The following is a 22250-nucleotide window of genomic DNA, read 5'->3' as shown; positions in this document are numbered from 1 at the left end:
CGCTTTACTCTGTGGCTTGTCCTTTTTCTTTACAATGCCTTTCAGAGAGCAGAAGTTTTAAATTTTAATAAAGTCCAACTTATCATTTTTTCTTTCATGGATTGTACTTTTGGTGTTTTATCTAAAAATAATTACCAAACCCAAGGTCATATAGATTTTTGTCCTGTTTTCTCCTAGAAGTTTTATAGTTTTGCATTTTATATTTGGGTCTGTGATACATTTTGAATTAACTTTTATAAAAGTGTAACCTAATTTATGTTTGATGAATCTGTCTTGGCTCTTAACAGTCATGCTTTTTGTCCTGACCACTCACAAGCCATGTTTTTAATATATTAATTTTGAGACTCTTAGGAATATATCTATTTCTCTAGTCTACAGTTTGCAAAATGTACCTTAAGCCCCATTTTGAAAATTACATCTTCCCATCTATTTCCATTTCCTCCATTGTTTGTTCTACCTTTTCAATTTAAATCTTATTATCAGAACCACCATAAGAATAAAGGAATCCTCTTTTTTTCTGTCATCATAAATAATACATAATCAAACCCAAGGAGCAGGCCCTTCTGAAGAAGTTACCCATCTCCACCAATTTGATTACTTACATTCAACTTTTTTGGTGAGCTAGGGGTCATCTTGAGTTTCAGCTTTAATAACAGTTTGCATAGGTTAGTACCAGGTGCTGACACTTGTGGTGCACACGCATCCTTGGTCCTGAGCCTGCTGCTTTTCCTTCTTTTGTATATGTCATTATTGTAAAATCTAAACTCTGAAAGCGCTCCCTATTAAGAGTCACACTGAATTCCTTCAGCCCTTTCCCTTCCACTTCTATTTTGGAATAATTTGTAATTGCATAAATTGTATTTTTATCAGCTTACCCGTTCTTTCTTGAATACTAAGCCCTGTGGCTCTCTCTCTCTTTCTGGAACCCCTTGGTTTTCAAAGGAAATTTCTAAAGCTTCAGCTTTTCCACAGTACTTTATAAATCCTCCAGAGCTTTGTGAGAAAATAAGTCTTTTTTTCAGTAATAAACTTTGCATTTTAAAATGAGCAGGGAAAAAGTGCTGCTAGGTTTACCCGATATTAACATACGTAAAATGTAATTATGTTTTAAAGGGAGAGGAGATGGGAGGAGAGAACAAATGGTAACTGATAATTTCCAGGTAAATAGTGTGAGGCCAGATCTGATTACATGCAGCTGAGTTTGTTTTCTAATAGTAAATCTCCAGTTCTTTAGCTCATTGATACTTTTCCTATATTTTTCATGTGTGTGTTTATATCTTTACCTGTCCATGTAGAGAATAACAAAAGGGGTGATTCTGAGACCTAGACTTATATCTGTTGATGGTTTTTTTGTGTGTGTTAGGACATTTCTTATAGAAAGTCACTAAAAAGAACACCTTATAGACTATATACATTTAGTACTCTTAGAAATACAGTTTTCTTAACTTGTTTCTATTTGGTTGTCTTTTTTTTTTTTTGCCTTGTCTCTCCCTTTTGCTCTTAACTGACCTTGTTATAGAAAATAAATCAGTGTAGCATTTTAGATTTTATTTTTAAAAATCACTGCTAAATTAGATTGCCTTGTGTTTAGGTTTTACTTGTGTATAACCCTTAGATCATTGAGGATCAGTGACTCTGGATAGAATTAAGCTGATAGAACTTAACTGCAGTAAAATTGTGAAAGTGTTCACTCTCCCATTTCAAGCTGATGCTTTATTTTGCATTTTGTTAACCTTAATAATATTCTGCTATTACATAATGAGATATAATATGGTGACCACCAAGATTTTATTTTTACTAAAAATGATTTTAAAACACACTCATTGGCTTTTCTAAACATCCTAGAAAAATTCATTAGTTCTGTTGTAATGAGTGTATTTCATAATGATGTTACATGGATAAAGTTGTCAGAATTTAATTAAATGTAATAGTAATAATTAAATCTTATTTCACACAAATTTTAGGGTTACCTATTTACTAGGTTCATCTATATCATGGAGCATTTTTCTAATGTTTAAAAATTCTGATTTATATCAGTCATGTCAAAGAATCAGTTATGATCATAATGTTTCAGATTTAATGACAAAGCAAGCAACATGATTTAAGAAATTCTGAAATCTTCAAGTGAAAATTCTATTTCTTGTATATGTAGCTTGTTCTTCCAGGAAAAGGTGAGAGGTCAGGTAAAGATTAAGACTATTCCTAACTGGTAATTTGAACACTGAAATATAGTTACCTTAGAGCAGTGGTTCTTAATCCTGGCAGTGCTTAAATCACCTGGAGAGTTTTTAGACATACCAGTGCTGGAGGCCTACCACAGACCAATTAAATTAGAGTCTCTGGGTTTGAGCCCCAGGCATTAGTACTTTTTAGAAGTCACGATAATTGTACAGCCAGGGTTAAGAACCACAGATGTAGAGCTTAAAGTGTTATGTTTTTATTAAATTTCTGAATTTGGATTTTTTTGTCTAACAATGCTGAATTGATTTTTAACGCATTTTTTTTCTTGTGGTAAAAAAACAACATAAAATGTACCATTTAATCATTTCGAAGTGTACAGTTCAGTAGTGTTAAGTATGTTCATAATGTTTTGAAACAGATCTTCAGAACTTTTTCATCTTGCAAAATTAAGCCCTGTTTTAAACAACAACTCCCCCCTTTCCCCATCCTTCACTCCCAGCCCCTGGTTAATCAACATTCTACTTTTTGTTTCTATGACTTTGACTACTTTAGATACGTCATATAAGTGGAATCATACTGTATTAACCTTTTTGTGAGTGGCTTATTTCACTTAGCATAATGTCCTCGAGATTCAACTGTGTTGTAGCATGTGACAGGATTTCCTTCTTTTTTAAGGGTGAATAATACTGCATCATATGTATATACCACATTTGTTTATCCATTTATCTATTGATGGACATTGGATTGCTTCTGCCTCTTGGCCCTTGTGAGTAGTGCTGCTATGAACATGGGAGTGCAGATATTTCTCTGAGACCCTCCTTTCACTTCTTTTGTGTACATAACCAGAAGTGGGATAGCTGGACCACAAGGTAGTTCTATTTCTAATTCTCTGAGGAACTTATAGACTGTTTTCCTTAGAGGTTGCATCATTTTATAGTCCTGTCAATAGTGTACAAAGATTCCAATTCCTCCACATCCTCACCAACACTTATTTTCTGTTTTGTTTTGTTTTGTTTTTGATAATAGCCATTCTTTTGGCTGTGAAGTGATATCATTGTAGCTTTGGTTTGTATTTCTCTGGTGATTAGTGACGCTGAGCATTTTTTCATATGCTTGTTGGCCATTTGTATATCATCTTCAGAGAAATGTCTATTCAAATCCTTTGCCCATTTTCAATTGGATTATTTGATTTTTGTTGTCGTCGTTGAGTTGTAGGAGTTCTTTATATATTCTGGACATTAACCCCTTATCAGATATATGATTTGCATATATTTTCTCCCATTCTGTAGGTTGCCTTTTCACTCTGTTGCTTCTGTCCTTTGATACGTAAAAGTTAACTTTGATGTAGTCTCATTTGTTTTTTTTTGTTGTTTTTGTTGTTTATACCTTGTTATCATATCCAGTAAATCATTGCCAAATCCAGTATCTTGATGCTTTTCCCCATTGTTTTCTTCTAGGAATTTTATAGTTTTGGGTCTTATATTTAGGTCTTTAATTCATTTCAGGTTTGTTTTTTTTTTTTTTTTTTTTTTTAATTTTATTATTTTTTTTGGCCACACCTTGTGGCATGTGGGATCTTAGTTCCCCGACCAGGGATCGAACTTGCGCCCCCTTCAGTGGAAGCACAGAGTCTTAACCACTGGACCACCAGGGAAGGCCAGGTTTGTTTTTTTATATGGTTTAAGATAAGGGTCCAGCTTCATTCTCTTGCATGTGGATATCCAGTTTTCCCAACCCCATTTGTTGAAAAGACTATCATTTTCCTATTGAGTGGTCTGGGCACCTCGTTGAAGATTATTTGACCATATGGTGAGGGTTTATTTCTGAGTTTTTTCTATTCTGTTGCATCGCCTACATGCCTATCTGTGTGCCAGTTTTGATTAGCTTTGTAGTATATTTGAAGTGAGGAAGTGTGAGACCTCCAACTTTGTTCTTTTTCAGAATTGTTTTGACTATTTGGGGTCCCTTAAGATTCCATATGAATTTTAGGATAAATTTTTCTATCTCTACAAAATAGCCATTGCAGTTTTATTGGGATTACATAGAATCTGTAGATTGCTTTGAGTAGTTGGACATCTTAACAGTATTAAATCTTCCAGTCCATGAACATGGGGATCTTTCCATTTACTTGTGTCTTCTTTAATTTCTTTCAGCAATGTTTTGTAGGTTTTAGTGTACGAGTCTTTCACTCTCTTGGTTAGGTGTATTCCTAAGTACTTTATTCTTTTTGTTGCTATTATAAATGGAATTGTTTTCTGAATTTCCTTTTCAGATTGTTCATTGTTAGTGAATAGAAATGCGACTTATTTTTGTGTTTAGATTTTTATATCCTACAACTTTGCTAAATTCGTTTATTAGTTCTAATCGTTTTTTGATTTCCGGTAGAATCTTTAGGGTTTTCTACCTATAAGATTATGCCATCTGCAATCAGATGAGTTTATTTCTTCCTTTCCAGTTTGGATGCCTTTTATTTCTTGCCCAATCGATCTTGCTGAATAAATTTTAAGAGAAAATATAAATTGTATTTTTAAAAAGGAATAGGTGATGCAGATTCATGTAGGCCATGATGGTAATTTTGGAATTTACTCTTTGAAGTCAAAGGGACACCACTTGGGGGTTTTATCTAGGAGAAGACAGTTGAGCATGTGCTTTAGGAAAAAGAAAAGGCACCCTGCGTCCTAGTGGAGATGTGATGGAAAGAGTAAGAGTGGCTACAGAAGACTAGTAGAGTGCAACAAAGTGGTCTGGTAGATAAATGATTTGGGCTGGGAGGTGGGGGTGAGTGAGTGGTTGGCATAGGGATGGAGAAAAATGAATAGGATTGAGTACTTAGGAGTTAGAAGTGACAGGATTATATGGTGTATTTTAGGTTAGGATGAGGAGGAGGCAGAAGAGAACAATTTTAATGCCAACTTTTAGTTCTGGGTTGAGATAACACATACTGTGGTATAAAGATTTTTGTATGCAGAGTTTGAGATGCTTGTGAAACAGCTACCCGGAGATACTGCAAGGGGAATTGTGAGCAAATCTGAGTGTGGAGATATATACCCCGTAAACAGGTTGACTCCACTTTGGGGGGGAATCCAGGGCCTACTTCTAAGTTTTGGTGCATGGTACATGATCAGTTAATATTTGGGTAAAGATTTATCACAAATATTCAACTTATATATTGTAATATATTTAAAATTATCTTCCATGTTTTTCTTTTTTACTATTATGTAAGTAGCATTTTATGGGAAGAAGGCCAGGCCATTATATTACTTTCTTAATTGAACTGGCTGAATATCATTCACTTACATTGCCATTTTATGTCATCCAGCTCTCGATAGGCTTGAATGTAGTAAACCTGCTTTTTTTCCAAGTACATAAATACAGACAAAATAGATAAAAAGGCTACACAAGTAAAATTCAAGGTATTTTTTCATTTTCTGGGATGGGGATGGGTAAAGCAGGGTAGGGAGTGAAATTTGATGTGACTAGGTACTCAAGGATAAAGATAACAAAACTTTTTTCATAAGTCTGGTAGTCTTTGATGTGCTATTATAACTCTGTAAGGAAAACATGTCCTGGAGTAGAGAGAAATAGAGAAGGATACAGAGGAATTGGGACAAGGAAAGCAGTAAAAGAAAAATGGAGAAAAGTGAGGGGAGTGAGTTTCCCTCCCCTGAGGGGGAAGTTCTGAATTGAGTATTGTTGAATGTATCTGATTTTGATCTGTTTAAAACATGAGCTTCAGAATACATTATTATTTTCCTTTAAAAGCTAATGCTACTTCACAGCTCTTTACTGCTATGTAGTGCTGTTCTGATAACTAGTAGACACACTAGTTAAATAAGAATTTTTCTTTTTTTCTCATCACACCACTGTGTTAAGGTGGAAGTTGCAAGACCCCATTATTCTGGTCCTGGTTCTGTCATTAACTGGCTTTATGACCCTAGAAAGTCACTTGCCTTCTGTGAGCCTCAGTTTACTCATCTGCCAAATGATGGAGCTGGACAAAATGACCTGTAAAGTTCCTTCTGCTCTAATATTCTGTATTTCTTTGAGATCAGTTTTGCCCTAAGTGTGGCAAAGGTTTCCCATTGTTTAAAAACACACACAAGTATGTTTTTGGAATGTATAATAATAGCATGTATTCTGCTATACTTGTTAGTACAGAAATTATTTTGTATGATTTGTCGTTCTAACTATACATGCTGCTCTTTGAGATTTTAGGGACTATTTGAAATTCCTCCTATTAAGATTGTCATTAGTTTTGTTAAAAAACTTGCCACCTTTAAATAATGTCTTTTCCATGATCTTCAGAGTTTGTTGATTATGAGTTTTTGTGGGAGTATTTGAAATAATTCCCAGACTTTTTATTGCTAGAGTTTCCTGGAAACTCAAGCTGTATTTTAAAGTCTGTGACTTATAGCTGGAATAACTTTATTTTAACTCTCTTTCCTTAAGGTTGTCATTGAAAATCTTTACAGATTTTACTTTGGCCATTGAACTAAACTGTGAAAAGATATTTGCCATATAACTGTCTTAACCAGGATCGTGTCATATTAAAAAAAGAAAAGTAATGCCCAGTATATGTCAGACATATATCATCAGAGGCACCAGAGGGTATGCAGATAGTGTTATTTATGTGTGTTCAGTCTTTATACTTTTTGGTTTAGTTTAATATGTAAAGAATAGAGAGTAGCAGATACAAAGGTCTAGACTTCAAGAAAAGGATGAAATTTGTGATCCTATGTTAAATTGCTTACATGCTCATGGTTTTAATACTGAGGAGCCATAATCATACTATTTTATAGAAGAGTATTTTCATAGTGGAGTACAGTTAGATCTAAAAAATAAAGGTACTAGAGGGTAGCAAAGGATATTTAAAGAAGGGAAGAACATCTCTTATTTTCCATATTCTAACCCACAACTTACTCACTAGACATGTCTTCCAGTCTGTTCACAAGTGAGAAATTGTGTATTTTATAGTATTTATAGGGCATTTAAAATTTTATTACTGAAAGCCTTCCAAAGGTTTCCAGCTAGCCATCACCAAGTAAATTTTTAAACACGATTTTCATCCTGGTAAAGAAAACTTAGGGAAAAGTTTAAATTTGCATTTGTTAAAATTTAAAATCTCCTTCACCAAAAAAAAAAAAAAGTTAAATTTTTATTTGTAGTTGATCAAACAAGCACTAGGAAATTTAAGATTTCAACAGAACAGAAATTTATTATGCATTAGTGGGTCTTAAGCAAGTGTTGAGGTTTATTGATTGGTATTTAAAAAACCCACAGAACTTTCAGCAGACTACCCCCACCCCCTTATTTATTTTTCCATAGATATATAAATTTGTTCTAAAACACTCATTAAGGTAAGATAGACTTCACCTTTGTAAAATGAAAAATACATCAACAGTATTGAACACAATATTAGCTGAATTTCATCTTCTTGAATATCCAAACATCCTTTTGTGGTTTCCCATGTAAATGTGTAATGTCCTAACTGCAAATTTCTAGAAATGCTAATGCCTGGTATTCAAGAATAAATGCTGTGGGGAAAAGAATTCAGTATAATTTTAATAACACTGAGTTTCAGAATTCAATGCAAAATTATTTTTATAATCAGGAATTTAACTCACCTCATTGTAAATGGTACTTCGAGGGGCAAAAATATTTAATGCAGCTCTAAAAAGCAGCATACCTCCTTCTGCTTATAAGGTCAAGTATTCTGTGCTAGCCTGAGAGTAATAGGAAACTGCAACAACAACAAAAACGAGTTTTAGTTTCTGTGCTTTAAAAAAATACTCCTTGTAAGTATTTGTATTGCAAATGAACTATTACCAAATGTTAATAATCTATTATGTCTTGTTTTTTAAAGTGAATGAATTTTTAGCTTTTGAGGGTCCCATCTTGTTGGATATGAGAATTAAACATCTAATCAAAACAGATCAGTTAAGTCAAGCAACTGCTCTAGCAAAGCTGTGTTCTGACCATCCAGAGATTGGTACAAAAGGTAGTTTTAAGCAAACTTACCTTGTCTGTCTTTGTACATCATCACCAAATGAAAAGTTAATCGAAGAGGTGAGTATGTTTTATTTTGTTAGTAGTTATCTTTTAAAGTGAAGAAAATAATTTTTAATTAGAATTAGAATGTCTTTGACTTCCCTTTCTTTTAGTGAAGAGCCATTGTTGTCAGTCTTAAATCTGGGGTGTGCTCTTAGATAGTGATTCTAAGCAGCTTTCAGAGTTAGATGTAAACATTTCACCTGGCTTCTATTTTAAATAATTTGGCTCTTTTAACTGCTTTGGCTAAATTATGGGAAAGATGGTGGTAGCTTAATTTAGTTAGGATGTTTATATTTGTTAGTGTTTGGGCCTTAATTTCAGTTTTACCTGACTTCAAGATACTTGCAGATTTTTCTCTAACTGGCTAATTTAAGTAACTTAAAAAATTTATATGACTTCCCGCTAGGAATACTTTCTCTCTCTCTCTCTCTCTCTCTCTCTCTATCTATATTTATATATATAAATATTTTATTTGGGTATTTAATGTAAAACTTTTTCTTTGTAAGACAGGTGATTCTGTGTTTGTTTGTTTGTTTTTTTTACTTCTACTTGGCATAAAGCATAGTATTCATGTATATGTGTATTTTATACTACAGAATTCAAAAAGTAGAATCATGATCCAAATGGGAATTTTGCAATTGGAGCACTCATAATTCCAAAATGAAGTTGGAGACAGGGTAGGAGAATTGAAAGTTGTTGATCAAAAAGCAGGGAATATGTATATAAAGAGTATAGATAAAACTATAATACATTGGACAGTGTTGTGTGAACATTTAATGTATATGTGTCTTATATCTCTAATATAAGTGTCTTTCGACTCCAGAGCAATAGAGAATGGAGAACAAAGCGACCGGGGGACAGATTTTAGGATATACAAAGGGAAAAGCTGAGATAAACAACAGAGAAGACAGTTAACAGAGCATGCACGATCCCCTGAGTAGTCAGAGAGAGATTGTAATCAGAGTCCAGAAGAAGGATAACCTCGGACAGAAAACTAAATGCCCACATGAGGTTAGAGGTTGTAATTACAATGGGGATTGACTTTTCTTGAGAACAGAAAATAAAGAGGAAGATGATAGCCTTGGACTGAGATTAGAAATAAGCCTGTTGTGTATGTTGAGGATAATGAGGATACTGGGAGAGTGATGCCAGGTAATTTCTAGGCCGGGTGGAGTAAGAGCCAAGGGCTCTAGCTTAGGGGAGATATCATTAGTTTAGACCTTAGCTGTTATTTTCTTTAATATTTCTCTTTTGTCTCAGGTAATGGCTTTTTAATCGCTGTATAACAGGAGCTAAATAGAAGATTGAAATTTTCTTGTTAGTTCAGGATAACTTTGTAGACAAGTTCATTGGCAGCTGTATCAAGTTTCTTGGGATAACAGCCTTTGAAATGTGTGTAACATTGTTTTTTAGTCTTTCAATAAATTAGTTATTGTGATGCTGCATCTTAGATATTTTTCAGCTCCACTAAAGTTTTCATTATCAGTTCAGTCCCAGCCCTTAAGTCAATCTGTCCATCCGTCCATCCTTCCTTCAGCAGATTTTATTAAGTAAGAGATGTGTGCTGTCTAAACACTGAGGGGATTTAAAAGTAAGGCATAGGTCCTACCCTAAAGAAGCGTACCTTCTAGTAGGACTCTATCTAAAGACAGGGTGGTTAGGTTAACTTTGAAAGTCCTGTTTGAAGTTGAAGACTATGAATTTGTAATCTCCAGGAAAAATCTCTGTTTCTAGCCATCTTGAATAATCAAAAAATCTTGCAATACTGAACCTAAATTCCATTTTGGTCTAATTATCCAGAGTAAAGTAGCAGCAGCCCAGCCTGCTCTGGGAGAGCATCAGAAAAATTCTCTCTGAAGACCCTGGGTATCTCTGATGTCATATGAAATTATTTTTTCCTTCTCTTGTTAAGCAGGTGGAATTAAGATATTTCATGTTCTTTAAGCAGAGTTTGCTAAAGTCTCTTTCCCACCCCAGGAACAAAACTAGATCACATAGTGTAGAACGGGATGGGATAAGTGTAAGTCTACACATTCCTTGTTAAAAATCCCTTTTTGCTTAGAGATTGTTTGATTACTCTTTTATGTTTCTATTACAAACATGTAGAAACTGGTTCTTCATTGTTCCAAGTGGAGTAAATTCTCTCGTTATTTCTGCCCCAAGGGAAGGTAATCACTTTGGAACAATTGCCCAGACATTACCCCCTTCAGAAGAGGTATGCTACATGACCCACTTCAAACATTCACTTTACCTGTCTGGTTCTTGTAAACATTTGAGGTTTTTACCCATTCCTTAGAGTAGGCAGGAATAGATAGTGGAAAGAGTCAACCATGGTCTGGATCTATAGTCCTTTTGAGGAAATCCTTGTCCAAGTGAGCCAGTAGACAAGGGATTGACTATTTCTCAGGACCCTTTCAGTGTGATAGAGGTAACAGAGGGACTGAGATGAATGTTTATCTGGCTTCTCTAGAAGGAATGGACTTTGGCCTGGATTCTTGGTGTAGGTGTAAAAATGAAGTTAGCATTGTTTATTTTATATCCAGTATTTCTGTTGGTTTTGTCGTCAAAATAAACATATATGTTAAAAAAGTTAAATCTTCTAACTTGTGTCTCTCTAACCATTATTTCCCCATTTAATACTCCTCTGACTAATCATTAAGTGTGAAATTTGATATTGCTGATATTTTTACATATACACACACACACACTTTAAACATACTTACACATACCCTGGCTGCTGGTCACTTTTCCTCCTCTTAGTTTGGACATCTTTCCATATCATTTTTTATAGATCAACCTCATTTTTTCTCATGGCTGCATAATTTCATAGTATAGATTTGTAATAATATCTTAGCCAAACTAGGGGACATTTAAATTGTTTCCTTGTCCATACATCCTTTCATTCTTCTTGGGGGTATACTGGTAGGGTAAATTTCTGTAAGTGGAATTGCTGGATCAAAGAACCTACACATCTTAAATTAATAAATAGGGCCATACTACCATCCAAAAAAAGATTATGCCAGTGTATACTCTTATAAACAGTATATGAAGTTTTTTTCTTTCCTAACACTATAGATTATTCGTCTTTTAAATCTAGCCTAAGATTTTGCTACCCTGAGAGTATATTAAAAAAAAAACAAAACAGTAGCTAATTATTTTAATGTGACAGGTTTACCGTTTAAGTCCTTTTCTAGATGGAAAACAATTTCATTTTGATAAGCAAAAGACTATTCCTAAAATATGTTAAAGCCAATACATTTTAAAAGTACACTTGGTAAATGTATGTAAAATATTGATGAAGTGTTCTGTATTTTTTGAATATCTTGCAGAAAGAGCCATATTAAAACATGAAAGTCATTATTCACATTTTTGAAATGATTTTTATGCCTTTACAAAGGGATTTAGCATAGTATATCTTTAACAGACCATTTTAATTGGCTTTAAAAATTTTATTCATATTTCTAAATTTTCTGGTATTAGATTTTTACTCATTTTTCAAAGCAATACAAAATAGCTATCTGTAATGTATAGTTCTTATATAGGTAATATATTGGTAATCCGTACTTTATGCTGCCTTGGATTATAAAAAATAATTCTTGCTCATTGATGGCTAAATTTGACCTGTATTTCACTTGCACAATTTTAATTAAGCCATTTATTAGTTTAGGTTTCATTTTCTCTTTAGTGTCCTATGTTTTTTCAAGTGGGCCATCTAGTGGCAAATCGGGAATGAAGGCTGTCAAACAGCACATAGTAAAATTGTTTCCTTAGTATACCTATAAAAAGTGAGGTTTTCTGTATTATTGAATATACCAGATGTTTCAGTTGGTATGTTGTATATATGTGGATAAATTTATAGAGGCTACCTTACATAGATACAAATATATATTTTTAATTATTAAGTATAAGCTAATGTAGGTAATATCATTGGGAAAATAACTTTCTTTCCCTATAATGTACACATTTTGCATTATATGAGAATTCATTAAGAATGGCTTAGGTTTTAGAAGAACAACAAAAAAACATTTGATTCAAAATAAATCAGACTTTCAAGATGTAAGAATTTTTGTTAAACCTGAACATGTAAAATCAATATTTAGCAAGAAAGACCCTCAGTATGCTTGTGCATGTAGAATTCTAGAAAGAGCACAGACTTTGAAGCGAGACCTGGCTTGAAATCTTGACTCTGCTAATTAAGCATGTAACTTTGAGCAAGTAACTTAACCTCTTTGGGCCTTATCTCTAAAAATAAATAGTATTTACCAGGCAAGCTATCATGTTGATTAACAATGCTATTTCTGAAGAAGCTGGCACAAATAAATGAATAATAGTAGCTGCTGTTTACTGTGTTTATTGACACCTTATGTATAAAATGTTAATGATACCTACCTAGTAGAAAAGTTATGATTAAATAATAATTACATACATATATAAAATGTCTAACAATGCATTTAACTTATTGTAGATATTTGAAAATATTAATTGTATAAATATATATTGTTCAGCCCTTTTTGTGTTTGTTTACATAGGGTCACTTAGAGATAAAGATTTGTAAGAAAGAGGCAGACAGAGGAGTAGTGGAAAGAGTACTGTGCCAGGGAGTTGCAGGACTTAGGTTTCAGTCGTAACTCTGACACTAACTTCATACTTCTTTAAGAAATCATTGTTGTTAAACACATAGACTCGGAGTTGGGTCTTTTCTTATCTTAGTGTTTTCTAGCTCAGTGTAATGTATAAAATGGAACCTCTGAATCTATCCCCATGCAGTCTTTATCCTCATTATCAAAGATCAGCCTCAAGATTACCCTCATTCCCATTCAGACACTTGTTTAATCCTAAACATGTTACATTTTACACATACACACACACTTTTCCTGTACTCAAAAAGTAATGAGGAGACATAGAAGGTCAACAAGGAGGTATATAGTTACCTCTTTGGTACACGAGTGCTAGTGGTCTGTATTAATCTTCAGTTCTTTTTGCCATTTGTCAGTTGTACCATGTTGCAGTTAATCTAATTCTGTGGAACACCAGTGATTTGTGACTGTATGCTGTTTGTCAAATCCTTATCTTACAGCAAATACTTGTAGAGATAATAGGTAAATTGTTTGTTTTATGTAGTAAATCATTGTAATGAGGTTATAAATTTTAATTAAAAAAGTAAGCATTAGATGTAAGTGCATAATTAAATGAAGCAAGTTGCCTTCATCTAGGTTATACTTATGCATGCATGACTGTTGACAAGCTTTGAGATGGAATGAATTTATATGAAAAGAAAAATAATGGAGATTTATAGAAAACTGAGGTGAGCTTCATTTAAAAGTGGCATAGCTACATAAAATGTTTCATATTATACTTTTTTCCCTCCAATAAATAGACACTTTGTTTTTTTAGTCTATATCCAGTAGACATTTCTGTCTTTTTGCTGATTCTCATGCTTTTTAAATTACTGGATAAAGGGGAAGAAATACAAGTAGCAGCTTTTCTTTTTCAGTATTATAGACCTGATTTAATGGGTAGAGGTTGCTTATAATTAGCATTAGTTATTTACATGTAAATGAATGCTTATAAAGGTCTTGAAAATCGTTGGTTCTCTGACTTGAAGAAAGATTATTTCTTTAAACTGCAGCCTAGTCATGACAAACTGTGAATTGATAGTGTATGAGTTAATGAGGTTTTACTGATGAAAATGATCTGTAAATATCTAATAAAAATCGTAAAGTATATTACTATATATTCTAACATAAAACCATTTTATGGCATATTTCTATATCCTTTCCTTGTAGATTTCAGAAGTTGATTGCAAAGATGCCCTAGAAATGATCTGTAACTTAGAATCTGAGGGTGATGAAAAAAATGCTCTTGTCTTATGTACTGCATTTTTATCACGTCAGCTTCAACAAGGAGATATGTACTGTGCTTGGTGAGTTGATTTTATTTTGAAAGGAGAAGTTTGTTCAATAAGATTACAGGATAGGTTGTGCAGATAGCTTAACATATTTTTAAAAATCTTTTTAGTGTTACAAAGACAAAAAGCTTATTTTCAGATATTATATGCTGTGCAAACTGATTATCAAGTAGTTCATATTCTAACTTTAAAAACTTTATATTAAGGACCACACAGCTCCTTAGTATACCAGCAGTGATCATATAATGTTCAATTATGATTAATTTTTAAATGTTGGAAGATGAAAGAAGGGCTTATGTCTAATGCCGCAATAAAAAATTTTTTCACATACGTAAGCAACCTTTGATTTAATGTGTGTATTTTTCCTCTGCATATTGCAGACTTTTTTACTACATAACTAGCTGCTAGTCATTTATTTATGTATAGAAATATAGTTCATTTCTGTGAGGTATCATTCTACTTCACTAACTTCATGGTACATTTCCTAGTGGGCAAACCTGTTATATATAATCCTTTGGGAGGATAACAGCTAACAGAGATGATGACTTCAGTTAACTCAAAAAACTTAAGATCAACTGTCTTAAGTTAGTGTTAGCTAAAACTGACAATTTATCTGGTCAGTCGACAGCATATTAGTCTTCAGTGTTGTGTTGGTATTGTGGAAAAACAAAAGAAAATTTATAAAGAACTGGAGAGGTGAAAGTGGTCAAGACTGGAGAGACAGATTTTGAAGTCCTCAATATGAAGGTTAAAATCCAGTAAATGAGCAAGTTATTCAAGTGGATGGTGGAAAGGGCACAGTTTCTAGGAGTGGAAGCTGAGGAACTAATAGGAAAGGCCTATATGGAGGAGAATACTTGATGTGGGCGGGATGTTGAAGCAAGGAAGATTTTTGTGGAAGTTAACTATGGAGGACAGAAAAGAAACAGGACAATAGGTAAAAGGGAGGAAAATTCATCAGTTCAGTAGGATTACTTTCTAAGAAAATATAGTGTAATTGCATTTGAAATAAATTTCAAAGTTTATTTTTCAAAGTTTCTTTTATTTTTTTCACTGCTGTGGCACAGATTAGTTATTTTTTTCTGGGTTCTGTGTCATCCTTGATTCTTAACATTATCTAATAATTTAAATTTAAGTTAGAAGATAAAAATTAAATGCTTTTTAAAAATCATTATGCCATTGAAGCTTTTTATATATGCACACACATTTTGCACTTTCTTATTACTTTAAAGTTCAGGGGCTTCCCTGGTGGCGCAGAGGTTGAGAGTCTGCCTGCCGATGCAGGGGATGCGGGTTCGTGCCCCGGTCCGGGAGGATCCCGCATGCTGTGGAGCGGCTGGGCCTGTGAGCCATGGCCGCTGAGCCTGCGCGTCCGGAGCCTGTACTCCGCAACGGGAGAGGCCACAGCAGTGAGAGGCCCATGTACTGCAAAAAAAAAAAGTTCAGATGTGGCCCAAAGTTACCATTGTATAACTTGTTTAAATGTCAGGTGCTTTCCTAGTAAAAGGTAGTGAGTGCTTCTCTGAGATTCAGAAATCTTAATCAGTAAAATGATAAGTCATGTCTTGATTTTTATTTAATAAGTCTTCAGAAATTTGAGATTTTTTCTTTTAAACCTCATTCTACATATAGAATTGGAATCTATAACCAGTTTTAATTTCACATGTAATTACTAGCCTGACATGTTCATGATTTTACATTGTAGCTCCAGCTTACTTTTTTACTTTTTTTGTTTGTTTGTTTGTTTTTTGTTTTGTTTTTTTAAGGGAACTCACTCTCTTTTGGAGTAAATTACAGCAAAGAGTAGAACCATCTATACAGGTGTACCTAGAAAGATGTCGTCAACTTTCTTTGTTAACCAAGACGGTATATCACATTTTCTTCCTGATTAAAGTTATTAATTCAGAGGTAAGAATGATCAAGGTATCTTATCTTAATTTCAAATATATAAATTACGTTTAATAAAAAACTTAAACTTTATTATTTTGGCACCTCTTCCACTGATTTTTGTTTATTTCATTTAGTGCTTTGAACATTGATTTTATTATTAACCCTTGATGATACTTGATACAGAGAAACTTAAAAATGCAAATGAGAGCCAGGAGCTTGCTTTTAGCCTGAAGAAAAGCAATATACATAATACTTGTATTTTATCATTCCATAATTTTTACTGCTAGGTGTTATGCTATTTTGATAATTTGGCTCTATAGAAATTTAGAAAGTGTAAAGAGAAATATAGAGATAGCTTCTTTTGCTAGCAGTCTGGTAGATTACGGTATCTAAAAATCCTTCTTCTACAAAAGACCCACAAATACCTGACAAAATAAAACAAACATTATTCTTAATGTATAGCAGCTGAGATTGCAAGCATATTGGGGAAATCCCTAGGCTCAAAAAGAAGAGAAACCTAAAAACTGGAGTAGAAATTTGAGCTGATGCTAGGGTTCTCCTACCCTGGTGAGGATTGGGGTATGTTACTAAGGGGTTTGAGTTTTTATATCCACACAGGAATAAGACAAGAGGTGGGATCTTGGGCCCTTTCAAGGTGGGGATTTAGAACTGAGTTCCGTGTTCCCCTCCTTCCCTCCACCAACTTTTGAAGTACTGTAATTCCATTGAAAAGTGGACTAGAAAAATATTATACTGTGTAACACAGATGATGATAGGGAACCGTGTGCATGTCCGACTGGACTGTGGGTCAGAGGAGGAAAATGTTTTCCCTAATAAATTGTAACCACAGGTCTGCCCTCACACGATTTGGGGTCCACATTTACCCTGCCATATAACCAGGAATCCCCACACCAAGTGAGTGTCAGGGAGGAAGACCTTTTCCTCTCTCTTTTCTTCTTAGTTATGTTGGCTGGTCTAAGAACTGAACTGACACAGGACAGATTAACAAGAGAAGATCAGGCAAAAGTTTAATAACATGTATACATGGGAGAGACCCAGGAAAACTGAATAACTCGTCAAAATGGCTGAAACTCTCACCTTAAATACCATCTTCAGCTAAAGACAAGAAGGATGTTGGGTGTAGTGGTTTAGGACTTCAGAGGAGAGGAAGGCAATTCACATGAAGATGGAAAAGCAATGTTTGGTAGACCAATGGTGTGCTGGGCCATGCAGAGACTATCGGACACAGTGGATTCTGATATCCAGGCCCTGCAGAGTTTCTCCCCACCACCCCTAGCCCATATTCTTTGCAGAGATCTCTGGTGACAGCTCTATTCCAGGAACAGGCCCTCTTTCTAAATTCATTTAGGCAGTAACAGGTAGGGGTGGCGGGTAACAGGAAGAACTTCCTTAGTCTTCTGTTTCTGAAAAGTAATCAGCCTAACATAATCCTCACGTCAAAGAGACACATTTGATGGTGACAGATTTTGCTCCCTTACATAAGTAGTATTTAAGAAGGTAAGGATGGAGTCCTGGGCTGGTAATGCCTGGGATCCCTGGCAGAAGCAAATGAAGAACTGCTTTGGAGGGACATACCTTCAGTACAGGATTCTTAGATAAAACCCTTCTTAAGATGGGTTCACCATCAAGATTTACAAAACATAGAACCGTCTGCCATGAGGGAATTTTAGCAGAGAGAACTAACAATAGGATTAAACATGCAAGGATAAAAACGATAAATTACATATATTTAAAGACATAAAGTTAACCATCAAGCTCTATTAAATATATGAAACAATCTGACATGAATGAATTTCAGTGGACAGAACGAATGATAGGATTATTTGCCTAATACTTTAAATGATACAGTTACAGATAAATTATAAAATACATATATTTAAAGATATAAAATAAGGAATTGAAGTATGAGAGAGGTCCTATAAAAATGACCAAGCAGATTTTAAAAAGAGTCAAAAGAACTTTTAGAAATACAAAAACATAGTCATAGAAATGAAAACACTTAGTAGGTGGATTAAACAGTAGATTAGACACAATTCAAAAGGGAAGTGATGAGCAGAGATTGCGTGTTTCCATTTATCTATTAGCAAAAATCAGAATCCAACTTTTACAAAATTAATTTTTCTTATAGTAACCCTTGTAGGATGCACTTGGTTTCCCCTTTAAATGTACATGGAAGCCACTTTCCAAAGTTGCTAACACTGCATGGAATGGTATATGCCAGACAGGTCTTAGAAATCCTTGGAAACCGGGATGTAACATGACAAGAAGTATTTTTAATTAATGTATAATTTTGTTTTTGAAAGTAGAAAGCAAAATACATTCTTTTTTAAAAATATCTTTTAAGGTCTCTAGCTGGTCAGTAAATCTTATATGTATCTTTGCTTTTTTTCTCCTGAAACAGTTTCTCTTCATCTTCAGGAGGAAAGAATAGGAATGAATCCTTCTGCTTTCCAGTTTTTCTTTATCGGCCTTGTTAACTCATCCTGCTTTTCCATTTTATATGTCATAGCGCTGCAGTTAAAAAATAAACTTAACAATAAGTTTCTTAGAAAATTACTTATGTAATTTTAAAATATAGGTTGTGCCACTACTTTATATCTAACTTAAAGAGCAGCATGGCAAAGTAGATGGAACTTGAAACTAGAAGCCAGACAAACTGGATATAAATCTTGACTTGTTGACCACCTGGTAACCTTAACCACTTTGGATTTCATTTCTTAATCAGTGGAATTGAGGAGGTGAGGTAAAAGGGACTCTCCTCCCTCAACCTTACACCCTGCTCACAAGGGACCTTGTTGGAGAGGGGGGAAAAATCTTGGACAGGAGCTACAATGTTCATTATGATAGCCATCAGACACTTATGGCTAGTTAATCTAAGTAAAATATAAAATTCCGTTCTTCAGTTACAGTAGCCACATTGTAGGTGCTCAGGAGCTCCATGTGACTAGTGGCTACCATATTGAACAGCACAGATAAAGAACATGTCCATCACTGCAGACAGTTCTGTTGAGTAGTGCTTTTCTAGAGAGACTTTGGGCTCAGCATTAAAGCACATAAAAAAGCACTTAAAGCGTGAATAGCTTGGGAAAGTTGTCCAGGGGAGCAGGATAATGTGCAATGTGGTAATTGCTCTGCCCCCAAATCTTGTTTCCCATTGCATAAAATGTCTCCCTTTGTTTTTATTTTCTGAAATCTGATCAAACAGAGGTTTTATCTTAAAAGTAGAATCATAGATGAGTATTGTTTTAGGACTGTGAAAGAGACCTTAAAAGTTATGTTGTAGTGACTGCGTTCTAGTGTAACTCCTCATTTTTTTATATGATGAAATCTAGCCTCAAGGTTGATGGTTTGGGTTAACTGGTGCACCCCCATTTTTCTCCCCAAAACTCCAGGAGTTGTTGAAAATTATTGCCCAGCTACTCAAATATTACTTAAAGTAATTGTTTCCTTCTTAAACTCTATCTGAGATCTGCAAAGGAAATGGAGCAAATAGCTTGGTTCATCATTTTATTTATGCCTTTTCCTAGACCCCTGAAGTCAGAGTTGAAAAATATAGCCCTGCCCTTAAGGATCTCATATCTATTGATGGAGACACACTAACAGTTGCAATGTAATATGGGTCTTTCAAATACAGTGGAATATCAAGACTCCTGAGAGGGAGAGCACATTGCTGAGCATAGTGCCTGGTATAAAGTAGGTGCTTATTGAATAAAAGAAGAGGGCCCTCTAACCCACTGGTCTGTTTAGACTGTCAAATAGTGATGGCCAAACAAAGCTGGAGAGGGAAGAGTGTTCCTAGTAACAGAAAAACAATGAAAGGTAGTGTAAAGAAAAAACTGTTTTCTCCTCTATTCACTACTCAACTGAATACTTCCTGATCACCAAGTGTGTGGAGATTTTTTCCACACCAGGCAATCCTCTGATTCTCTGGACCTCAGCTGGGTGTCCTACAATTTAACTCAATTCTGAGATTGTTCACCTAGAGATAGCATAGAATCCATAGGTTAAGGGCTCAGTCTTACAAGACTGCCCTCCTCCCCCAGCGTCAGCTACCAGTCTTGAGTCCAGGGTGTCACCTGTGCTTCTGACCAACTGGCTATAAATCAGAGGTTTCCACAACTTTCTGGTCAGATTTGATTAATTTACTAGAGTGGCTCACAGAACTCAGGAAGACAGTTTACCAGCTAGATTACTGGTTTATTTTAAAAGGATTCAACTCAGGAAAAGCCAGATGGTAGAGATGCACAGGGCCAGGTATGGGGGAGAGAGTGAGCTACTCTCCCCCACCTCTGCTTGTTCACAAACCCAGAAGCTCCCTGAACCGAGTTCTTTATGGGTTTTTATGGAGGCTTCTTTGGCCATTGGTCATAGATTCAGCCTCCATCCTCTCTCTCCTCCTTGGAGGGAGGGGAGGGGGGGAGGGGAGGGGGACTGAAAGTTTCAACCCTCTGATCACAGGTTGGTTCCCCTGACAGCCAGCTCCCAGCCTGTGGTTATCTAGGGGCTTTCAGAAATCATCTCATTAATAAACTCCAGTGTGATCGAAAGGGCCTTATTATGAATAACCAAAAAACACTCATTTCACCTATTTCAAAAGCTGGGAACAAAAGATGACCCTATAGCTATTATTACTTAGGAAATTACAAAGGTTTTAGGAGCTATGTGGGAACTGGGGGGGAAGACCAAAATATATATTTCTTAGGAGTATATTACAATATCACAAGTTGTATCAAGACGTGAGAGAATGGCGTAGTTGGGGAACTACAGTTCACATTGCCTGGAGTGTAGGCTGTTTGGGTAGGGAAAAGATAAAAGATGAGGCTAGACCAGATGAGGCATAGATCAGATTGTGAGGGCCCTTTTGTATTCATTCCATGCTAAGAAGTTTATATTTAATTCTGAAAGACACAGGTAATAACATTTAAGAATTTTAAAGCAGGGTAAGTTAAGCCATGATTCTATGGGTGGATAGGGAAGGGCTGACTGGGATGTAATGGGGAAGGAATATCAGCATGTAAGCCTTGGGTAGCTTTGGGTCAAGGATATTAGGCAGCCAGAGTAAAGGAATAGAAAAGGGGGATACCAGAGATAAAACCTTGCATTTTTCAGAAGATTGCCTGCTGCTGTGCCAGTGCTAGAGAGGGGGATGAGTCTCTGTTCCTTCTCTGAATGGATCTCACTGAGGTTTCTGCTCCTGTGACTCATAAATTCAAGCTGGTGCTATCAGTACTTTTATTAACTGATATTATTAAGTAGATTTTTATGGGCTAATTACTTGTTTAATCACGTTGTACTTATGGGAAATTGTGAATTCAAACTCAACTCTTAAAAACATTTGTTACATAACCAGTTTATGATCTGAATATTACCTATAAACTTAATTTTCAATCACACACACACAAAGATGAAAACTCAGAAGAATAAAAATTTTGACATAGTTTGTTTTGTTAGCCTTATTTCTTAAGGTTTCATTAAGATGGCCAGTTAGCCTCTCAGCCTCTTTCACTCACTTTCCTTTTGGCCCACATATCTAAGCTTCTGTTTTAGTAAAATATTTTATTTCCTTCTTAACCTGTAAAAATACAGATCCTCTCAGCTTTTTTGGACTGTTTTTTACTTTCTTGCCCTTTGATCTTATGTCACACATATTTCATTCCCATGAATATGGCCACATCTTGTGACTGGCTTATTTTTCATATATTTGTTCTCTTTTAGCCTTGTAAAACCCATTTTTATCTCTACATGTATCTTTCAAATCTTACCTTTATTACTGCTATATTATAATAATAGTTCAAGATGCTAATTCAAAAGGAAAAAAGTTTATTGTGTCTCCTGCTACTCCTAATTCTTAAGATGGTCCAGGGACTTCCCTGGTGGTCCAGTGGTTAAGACTTCGCCTTCCAGTGCAGGGGGTGTGGGTTCGATCCCTGGTCAGGGAGCTAAGATCCCACATGCCTCACAGCCAAAAAAACCAAAACACAAAGCAGAAGAAATATTGTAACAAATCCAATAAAGACTTTAAAAATGGTCCACATCAAAAAAAAAAATATTAAAAAAAAAAAAAAAAAAAAAGATGGTCCAGCCATGAGGTAGGTGATTTGGCATTCAAATTTATGATAGAACTAGAATTCCCAATATTAAGGAACAAATAACTTTATTCTCTTAAATGTGAAAATCTCCTTTCATTACTAATGAGTTA

At 34.9% G+C, this 22250-nt stretch overlaps 1 protein-coding gene across 4 annotated transcripts in view; it reads left to right on the top strand.

The window, feature by feature from the left end:
• Nucleotides 1-22250, top strand: part of ZNF292 (zinc finger protein 292) — a 102477-nt gene that overhangs the window by 70235 nt on the left and 9992 nt on the right. For 3 of the 4 annotated variants that reach the window (XM_055087630.1, XM_028494670.2, XM_055087631.1), the window contains exons 5-7: nucleotides 8045-8247; nucleotides 14019-14155; nucleotides 15907-16048. In XM_055087630.1, coding sequence (XP_054943605.1) covers nucleotides 8045-8247; nucleotides 14019-14155; nucleotides 15907-16048 — 482 coding nt within the window. Of the gene's footprint in view, nucleotides 1-8044; nucleotides 8248-8964; nucleotides 9244-14018; nucleotides 14156-15906; nucleotides 16049-22250 lie in introns of those variants that run through there. The other variant, XM_055087632.1, reaches the window with a different exon arrangement.

This window comes from Physeter macrocephalus, chromosome 10, assembly GCF_002837175.3.
Source record: "Physeter macrocephalus isolate SW-GA chromosome 10, ASM283717v5, whole genome shotgun sequence".
Taxonomy (NCBI): Eukaryota; Metazoa; Chordata; class Mammalia; order Artiodactyla; family Physeteridae; genus Physeter; species Physeter macrocephalus.
The sequence above is the reverse complement of the archived record's forward strand: the minus strand, read 5'-3'. Positions and strand labels throughout refer to the sequence as shown.